Source organism: Neofelis nebulosa, chromosome 4 (assembly GCF_028018385.1).
Source record: "Neofelis nebulosa isolate mNeoNeb1 chromosome 4, mNeoNeb1.pri, whole genome shotgun sequence".
NCBI lineage: Eukaryota > Metazoa > Chordata > Mammalia > Carnivora > Felidae > Neofelis > Neofelis nebulosa.
Window position 1 is genome coordinate 159369035 of NC_080785.1, and position 10114 is coordinate 159379148.

A 10114-nucleotide genomic window follows, 5' to 3' on the forward strand; every position below is an offset into this window, starting at 1 on the left:
TGGAGAAAGGGGAACCCTCTCTCTCTGTTGGTGGGAAGGCAAATCGTGCATCTACTCTAGAAAACAGTATGAAGATTGCTCAAAACATGAAAAACAAAATTATCCTATGATCCAGCAGTTGCACTACCAGATATTTACCTAAAGAACACAAAAACACTAACCCAAAGGGATACATGCACCCAGATGTTTATAGCAGCAATATCTACACCAGGCAAACTACGGAAATGGCCCAACTATCTATACATACGTGGACATGTATGTGTCCACATGTGTGCTGTGTGCATGTATATATACATACATATATTAATATATACAATGGAATCTTACTCAGCCATCAAAAAGAATGAAATCTTGCCATTTACAACAACGTGGATGGAGCTAGAGTTTATTATGCTAAGCAAGATAAGTCAGAGTAAGACAAATGCCATATGATTTCACTCACCTGTGGATTTAAAAAAGAAAACAAATGGAAAAAGGGAAAAAAGAGAGACGTAAACCAAGAACTACACTCTTAACTGTAGAGAACAAACTTGCCAATGGGGAGGGAGATGGGGTTTGGGGGAAATAGCTGATGGGGATTTAGGACTGCACTGGTCCTAAAGAGCGCTGGTCAAGTGTGGAAGTGCTGAATCACTGTATTCTACACCTGAAACTAGTTTTACACTGTATGTCAACTACCTGGAACATAAATAAAAACTTTAAAAAAAGAAAATGAATAAATAAAGCCATTTGCTTGGAAATTAATCATGTTATTTTTTTTATTTCCTAAGTAGTCAACTCCACCAGATGGAACCAGGAAATGATACACGGATGTCAGAATTTCTGCTTCTGGGATTTTCAGAGGGTTCAGAACTGCAGCCCCTCATATTTGGGCTTTTCCTCTCCATGTACCTGATCGCTGTGTTTGGCAACCTGCTCCTCCTCCTGGCCGTCAGCTCTGACTCCCACCTCCACACGCCCATGTACTTCTTCCTGGCCAACCTGTCCTTTGTAGACATCTGCTTCACCTCCACCACCGTCCCGAAGATGCTTCTGAACATCCAGACTCAGAGCAAGGTCATTAACTATGCAGGCTGCATTAGCCAGATGTATTTTTTCTTACTCTGTGCAGAGCTGGATGACTTTCTCCTATCTGCAATGGCCTATGACCGGTTTGTGGCCATCTGTCACCCCCTGCACTACACCGTCATCATGAACCCCCAGCTCTGTGGATTGCTTGTTCTGGTGTCCTGGATCATCAGTGTTACAAATTCCTTGTTACAAACCTTAATGGTGTTGCAGCTGTCCTTCTGTACAGACATGGAAATCCCCCACTTTTTCTGTGAACTCAATCAGATGATCCAACTTGCCTGTTCTGACACCTTTCTTAATGACATGATGATGTATTTTGCAACTGTGCTGCTGGGTGGTGCTCCCCTGGCTGGGGTCCTTTACTCTTATTCTAAGATAGTTTCCTCCATATGTGGGATCTCATCAGCTCAAGGCAAGTACAGAGCATTTTCCACCTGTGCATCTCACCTGTCAGTTGTCTCCTTATTTTACTGTACAGGCCTAGGTGTGTACCTCAGCTCTGCTGCTACCCAGAGCTCACGGTCAAGTGCCACAGCCTCGGTGATGTACACGGTGGTCTCGCCCATGCTGAACCCCTTCATCTACAGCCTGAGGAACAGAGACATAAAGAGGGCTCTGAAAAGAATCGTTGGGGTTCCAGTGACATAAGGACCAATTGTCCGGGGACTGAAGACATGCCCATGACTGCAGGGCTCAAAGCCTCAGAGCTAGAATCTGCCGTTCCTTGATCAGACTCTGGAAGAAGAATCTGCTTTTGCTATTTATTTCCCAGAATTTCATTTGCTTGACTTCAACTTCTCCATATTTTTTTTAAGTAACTCACTTATTAAGCCTCTGCTCTGTCTGATATATAGACAGTTTCCCCTTTGTCCATTTCTTACTTTTTCAAAGATTTTTTCAGTTTTGATGAAAAAATATTCGGAAATTCCCACTTGTCCCCTGGGGTAACATGAATTTCTTAAAAATAATTTCTACTCAAACAACATATGTCATTCCAAGTAATTTTTCTCCTGATTTACTAAAAGGATAGCCATGAGTTATATTATTCATATAGAAAAAGGAAAACAGTGTGGAGGTTCCTCAAAAAATTAAAAATAGAACTACCCTATGACCTAGCAATAGCACTGCTAGGAATTTACCCAAGGGATCCAGGAGTGCTGATGCATAGGGGCACTTGTACCCCAATGTTTATAGCAGCACTTTCAACAATAGCCAAATGATGGAAAGAGCCTAAATGTCCATCAACTGATGAATGGATAAAGAAATTGTGGTTTATATACACAATGGAATCCTACTTGGCAATGAGAAAGAATGAAATCTGGCCATTTGCAGCAACATGGATGGAACTGGAAGGTATTATGCTAAGTGAAATAAGTCGGGTAGACAAAGACAGATACCATATGTTTCACTCATAGGTGGATCTTGATAAACTTAACAGAAGACCATGGAGGAGGCAGAGGGAAAAAAAAGTTACAGAGAGGGAGGGAGGCAAACCATAAGAGACTCTTGGATACTGAGAACAAAGTGAGGGTTGAAGGGGGGTGGGGGAGAGGGGAAAGTGGGTGATGGGCATTGAGGAAGGCACTTGTTGCAATGGGCACTGGGTGTTGTTTGGAAACCAATCTGTCAATAAATTATATTTAAAAAAAAGAAAAGAACTACTTTTGATAACCAAGACCATTCATATAATTTCATAATAGGAAAGTATGAAACCACAGTTTTTCACTTGTGTATATCAATACTTTGTACTTCACTGCCTTGACTTCTCGTTCTGACAATGTAGACTAATAGAGTTCATTTTATAGGTAAGCCATTGCATTCCATTCTCCTTATTATGATCATGTTCTCCTATGCAGCTGTATCCACAGTGCTTACAACAGTGATTGGCAAAATGATCACCAAATACATGTCTCCAAATAGCGTTTACAACAGAAACACATATTTGAATAAATAGATTAACTTCATATGGCCTTTGAGTCTAAGAAGATCTTAACTATGATGAAGAAAAATTGAAATTATACTGGGTATTACTGAGAAAAATATTTCATTTTGTGCTGTCCATCTACTCACTGAAGTATGGAGTTAGTTTGGTGTCCATATACTAGAGTTGTATTTTTTCCGTGTTTTCCAAAAACTTGTTTATGGTGTTTTTACTGAATCATCTTACTCTTTCTGCTGCATACAGATAGGACTCATTCCACTGCTCTAAATGAAAGATCATAACCATGCTATGGGCAATGATTGAACAATATCAATATCATCTTTTATATATCATACATATATATCCTCATGATCAAAGGATGACTCTTTAGACATTGAATTCCTGTCCAGTCATATGATTCAGGTCACAATTTTGGTGCCAAGAGCCTTGTCCTTCCAACTTCTCTTGATTACCTGGTTGGAACCCTAACACAGTCTCTTTATAACACAGTCTATCTAAAATAAATTTTAATAACAGAGTAACCGTGACTTCTGTCCCCAAATATCAGCACAAATACCTAAAATGGGAAGAAGCATATTATTATAATTCCTCTCGGTTCTGGTTGCTGTTATAATTATATCTGTTCCCTAGGACTGTGTAACAAACCCTTCTGAAAACACCTGTTTTTTTTTTTTTTCAACTTTTATTTATTTTTGGGACAGAGAGAGACAGAGCATGAACGGGGGAGGGACAGAGAGAGAGGGAGACACAGAACGGAAACAGGCTCCAGGCTCTGAGCCATCAGCCCAGAGCCTGACGCGGGGCTCGAACTCACGGACCGTGAGATCGTGACCTGGCTGAAGTCGGACGCTTAACCGACTGCGCCACCCAGGCGCCCCATGAAAACACCTGTTTTAATATAATGTCTTTGTAATCGAATGGGATTGTCTGGTGGGAGTTGTTCTGATCTATTCAATTCTGTGCTACTTATCAGTCTCTACATTGTGTTTCTTCTTTTTTTTAAAGAAACTTTTATTTTATCTTATTTTATTTTATTTTATTTTATTTTATTTTATTTTACAGACAGCACATGAGTGGGGAAGAGCTGCAAAGGAAGAGAGAGAGAGAAAGAGAAAGAGAGAGAGAGAGAGAGAGAGAGAGAGAGAGAGAGAGAATCTCAAACAGGCTCAACATTCAGCATGGAGCCTGATGCAGGTCTTAAACTCATGAACCGTGAGATCATGACCCGAGCCGAAATCAAGAGTCAAACGCTTAGCTACCAAGCCACCTAGGCACTCCTATTTTTCATTTTCTTACTGACAGGGTTGAGCAGACACTTCAATATTCTTCTTGTGTCAGTCCTTGCTATACACAAGAAATAAAGTGCTTCATTCTTAGCCATAATAAATTACCCTTTAGGCATGTTTCTGACTTGTTTTCATATCTTTGTTATTCCTTATTGGTCTTCTTGGCATTTGGGGAGTAGATCTATTTCTGAAAGTTGCATCACCTTTGGCCATCATCTGGAAGGTATTTTTCTTCATCATTTGACTAAAGATCACCTTTCCATTCTAGAAGTCTATATGAATCTGTGTATCTTTGTGTAAGATGAAATCACAACTTACTGCTTCTTCCCCATGTTGTAAATGCCCTTCTGATATACCTTTTCATTTCCAAGTCTTTGGCCATCTGCCCTTGAATTAGTGACCAATGTTGGTATCATTAGGTTATTGTTCTTGTAGGTCTTTATGTAAGTTAGTAGCACATATTCATTCAATTTTGTTGTTTTCATTCAATATAGTTGTTTAGAAACAGTAGACTTAACCAAATGTTATTCTCACTGATTTTCTTTGTTCCAGAAGTCTTATAAAATTTCTCTTCCATTTTATGCATGAATTCCTATTCATACACTTTCATACAAATGTTTCAGTAAGATCCTATGCACATCATGAATGCTCTTTATATTTCAGTGCAGGCTTTTCTTCTACCTTGTGTCTTTTCCTTCTTTCCTAACAATTCCTCATGGACTTGTCTCCAATCCACTAATGTAATGCTGGCTCCTTTTTTGATGAATATCAATGCAAAAATCCTCAACAAGTTATTGGCCAACTGGATCCAACAATACATTAAAAAATTATTCACCATGAACAAGTGGGATTTATACCTGGGATGCAGGGCTGATTCAATATCCACAAAACAACCAAAGTGATTCATCACATCAAAAAAAAGACAGGACAAGAACCATATGATCATCTCAATAGATGCAGAGAAAGCATTTGATAAAATACAGCATCATTTCTTGATAAAAAACCCTCAGGAAAATAGGAACAGAAGGATCATATCTCAAGATCATAAAAGCCATATATGAAAGACCCAATGCTAATATCATCCTCAATGGGGAAAAACTGAGAGCTTTCCCCCTAAGGTCAGGGACAAAACAGGGATGTCCACTCTCATCATTGTTATTCAAAATAGTGTTGGAAGTCCTAGCCTCAGCCATCAGACAACACAAAAAAAAAAGGCATCCAAATCAGCCAAGAGGGGTCAAACTTTCACTCTTCACAGATGACATGATACTTTATATGGAAAACACAAAAGATTCCACCAAAAACTGCTAGAACTGATTCATGAATTTGGCAAAGCTGCAGGATATAAAACCAATGCACAGAAATCAATTGCATTCCTATACACCAACAATAAAGCAATAGAAAGGGAAATCAAGGAATCGATCCCATTTACAATTGCACCAAAACCTATAAAATACCTAAGAATAAATCTAACCAAAGAGGTGAAAAATCCATACACTGAGGACTATAGAAAGCTCATGAAAGAAATTGAAGACAACACAAAAAAATGGAAAAAGATTCCATGCTCCTGGATAAGAAGAACAAATATTGTTAAAATGTCAATACTACACAAAGCCATCTACACATCCAATGCATTCCCTATCAAAGTAACACCAGCATTCTTCACAGAGATAGAACAAACAATCCAAAAATTTGTATGGAACCAGAAAAGACCCCAAATAGCCAAAGCAATCTTGAAAAAGAAAACCAAAGCAGGAGGCATCACAATCTCAGACTTCAAGATGTTTTACAAAGCTGTAATCATGAAGACAGTGTGGGACTGGTACAAGAACAGACACTCAAATCAATGGAACAGAGTAGAGAACCCATAAATGGACCCACAAACCTATGGCCTTGACAAAGCAGGAAAGAATATCCAATGGAATAAAGACAGTCTCTTCAGCAAGTGGTGCTGGGAAAACTGGACAGCAACTTGCAGAAAAATGAACCTGGACCACTTTCTTACACCAGACAAAAAAATAAACTCAAAATGGATGAAAGACCTCAATGTAAGACAGGAAGCCATCAAAATCCTCAAAGAGAAAGCAGGCAAAAACCTCCTTGACCTTGGCCGCAGCAACTTCTTACCCAACACGTGTCTGGAGGCAAGGGAAACAAAAGCAAAAATGAACTATTGGGACCTCATCAATATAAAAAGCTTCTGGGAACAAAAATAATATGAAAACAGGGAGGGGGACAAAACAGAAGAGACTCATAAATATGGAGAACAAACTGAGGGTCACTGGAGGGGTTTTGGGAGGGGGGATGGGCTAAATGGGTAAGGGGCATTAAGGAATCTACTCCTGAAATCATTGTTGCAATATATGCTAACTAATTTGGATGTAAATTTTTAAAAATAAAAAATAAAATAAAATAAAAAGCTTCTGCACAGCAAAGGAAAAAATCAGCAAAACTAAAAGACAACCAACAGAATGGGAGAAGATATTTGCAAACGACATATCAGATAAAAGGTTAGTATCCAAAAATCTATAAAGAACTTATCAAACTCAACACCCAAAAAACAAATAATCCAGTGAAGAAATGGGCAAAAGACGTGAATAGACACTTCTCCAAAGAAGACATCCAGATGGCCACCAGCATATGAAAAGATGCTCAACATCACTCATCATAAAGGAAATACAAATCAAAACCACAATGAGATACCACCTCACACCTGTCAGAGTGGCTAACATTAACAACTCAGGCAACACCAGATGTTGGCAAGGATGCAGAGAAAGAGGATCTCTTTTGCATTGTTGGTGGGAATGCAAGTTGGTGCAGCCACTCTGGAAAACAGTATGGAGGTTCCTCAAAAAACTAAAAATAGAACTACCCTAGACCCAGAAATTTCACTACTAGGCATTTATCCATGGGATACAGGTGTGCTCTTTTGAAGGTACACATGCACCCCCATGTTTATGTTTATAGCAGCACTATCAACAATAGCCAAAGTATGGAAAGAGCCCAAATGTCCATTGATGGATGAATGGATAAAGAAGATGTGGTGTATATATACAATGGAGTATTTCTCGGCAATCAAAAAGAACGCAATCTTGCCATTTGCAACTAGGTGGATGGAACTAGAGGGTATTATGCTAAGCGAAATTAGTCAGACAAAGACAAATATCATATGACTTCACTGATATGAGGGCTTTAAGACACAGAACAGATGAACACGAGGGAAAGGAAGCAAAAATAATATAAAAACAAGGAGGGGGAACAAAACATAAGAGACTATTAAATATGGACAACAAACAGAGGGTTACTGGAGGGGTTGTGGGAGGGCGGATGGGCTCAGTGGGTAAAGGGCATCAAGGAATCTACTCCTGTAATCATTGTTGCACTACATGCTAACTAACTTGGATGTAAATTAAAAAAATTAAATTAAATTAAAAAGTGCCTTTTTGCTACTTGTTTAAAAATTCTGATCCCAATCTGTGGGACAGCCCTTTGAGTATTTTCCCAAGATGATCAGTGTGAAAGAGATTACTTGTCGATTCTTAAAACTATTAGTGAGCTCAATTAAAGATTCACATATTTGATTTAATTTGCCTATTATTATTATATGTCCACATATTATATCTATATTTATCTATTTATCTATAATTTATATTTATCTATAATTTATTTATCTATAATTTATCTATAAATTTATATTATATTATATTATTATATATATTATATTATATTATATTATATTATATTATATTATATATCTATTTATCTATAATTATGAACATTTGAAATAATTGCTGTAAATCACAGCTTCTCTATTGACTTTTAGTTAGGTCTTCTGGCCCATAAAATAGTTTTAAAATTCATTTAGTGAAATGTATGTATCTTCTACCTTCTGAGGTTTTTTTCTTGCCTTACAAATGATGATTTTCCCACCAGTAGATTTTATATGTAATTTTCTAGATGTGCATCTAAAATGGAATGGTTACTCTTACACTGGGGATTTACTTAATCCTTTGGATTTTTAGTGAGATGTGTGAAATAAGGAAGCACCACACTTCCTTCCACGTAGAAAGCCTTCGTGCCAGCTTTCACTCAACAATCCGGTCTTTTCCGACGACACTTAAATGCAGCTTTGTCGAGTATTAAATGTCCATATATAATGAGACCTAATTCCTGACTCATTGAATTAATACTGAAAGAGCATCTGCTATGGTGCCAGAAATTTTTAAGAGCTTTATATGCTATACTTTTTTTTTTATCCAGGTCTTGGGGAATTTTATTATTTTTCTATGTTGATTTTGTTGACTTACTGGTCCTGTAGATCATGTTTCAGTTACTGCTCAAAACTTCATTCAGTTTTGTGTAACATGGTTGTACTGAAACTGCTCTTTAACCTGGTTTTATTCTGTCTGTCGTTCTTTGTATTTCATAATGTCTCATTTTCATGAATCCATTTCTATATAAGTGCATATACATCCACATACTTTTGTAAAGGGAAGATGAGCAGACGTTCCTGCTCCTTTGGTAATCACGTCACAATGGCACACAGGAGTGCAGTAAAAATAAATGTGAGTCCAAAATAATGTACTTGGGTAAGTTGCATGAAGCTTATTCAGAGTTAGGGGATAGACTGTCATGGGGTGTTTAGGATTTCATAGGGTCTGGAGAGCACGTTACCTGTTGGACAAGGAACAGAACCATGACTAGTTGTGCTCATCAGACTTGTCAAGAAAGCGACTAAAATTCAAAGCATAAGAACATCAAATACACACCAAAAAAATGCCACATAAGACAAGTGGCAAAGAGGCTTATCTCATCCTCTATTTGGCCATATAAAAACTGATTAATCAAATGAATATGGAATAAACACAGGAAAATCAAGTCTGCTCTCTGCCAATAAAAATGCCCAAAGTATGAGACGTGTTGGTTTATTCTCTTGCGATGTTCGATCTGTGATGTTCACGTCATAAAGATGTCGCTACTTTTTTCCTTTAGAGAAATTTATTTTTGCCCTTTAATTATTTTTGCTGGGTGTAAATGCGATATAATTAGGATTGGAGGCCACCAACATCACTCTCTCCCTCTCTCTCTGTCTCTGTCTCTCTCTCTGTTCGTTGAACACAATTTTTTAATTTTTCTTTACATACAGGCCAGAAGACCATTCCAAAATGGAGCCCCAGGATTATTTGTCCTTAGGAAGCAATGAATAGGACTTTCTAGTACTATTTCTACTTTCCTTCTGGGAAAGGTAATATGATGTGTATGCATTCATATCCTAAAAAGTGTGTTGGTTGGGACGCCTGGGTGGCGCTGTCAGTTAAGCGTCCGACTTCAGCTCAGGTCACGATCTCGCGGTCCGTGAGTTCGGGCCCCGCGTCGGGCTCTGGGCTGACGGCTCGGAGCCTGGAGCCTGCTTCCGAGTCTATGTCTCCCCCTCACTCTGCCCCTCCCCCGTTCATGCTCTGTCTCTCTCTGTCTCAAAAATAAATAAACGTTAAAAAAATTTTAAAAAAAAGTGTGTTGGGGCAGGCAGGGGGAGGTGAAGACATACAAGTAACACACACCAGGAGGATACGGTGCAGTGTGTGTGTGTGTGTGTGTGTGTGTGTGTGTGTGTGTATGCAGTGAGAGCAGGTCTCAGAGCAGGGGTTTATAGGCGCCTCTATTCCAGGTTGACCCTATAATACACAGGTCAGACTCAATCAACAGATGATACTGACAAGGGATGTTCAGTTGACAGGATGCTATTACAACCAGATTAACAAAGTGCAAGAGGTACATAGTGTGGACAAGGAGCTCCCTGTGTCTTGAATTTTAA

The 10114-nt window shown here is 38.5% G+C and overlaps 1 protein-coding gene across 1 annotated transcript; it reads left to right on the plus strand.

Annotated features, from left to right (window-relative positions):
* The first annotated feature begins 783 nt into the window (after positions 1-783).
* Positions 784-1719, plus strand: LOC131510502 (olfactory receptor 7A17-like). Its single transcript, XM_058727690.1, has one exon. The coding sequence runs from the start codon at positions 787-789 to the stop codon at positions 1717-1719; it is 933 nt and encodes a 310-aa protein (XP_058583673.1). The 5' UTR covers positions 784-786.
* Positions 1720-10114: the final 8395 nt, after the last annotated feature.

What these genes read in the sequence shown, in the direction of transcription:
- LOC131510502 (XM_058727690.1), top strand. Translation starts at nt 787, where the DNA reads ATGGAACCAGGAAATGATACACGGATGTCAGAATTTCTGCTTCTGGGA.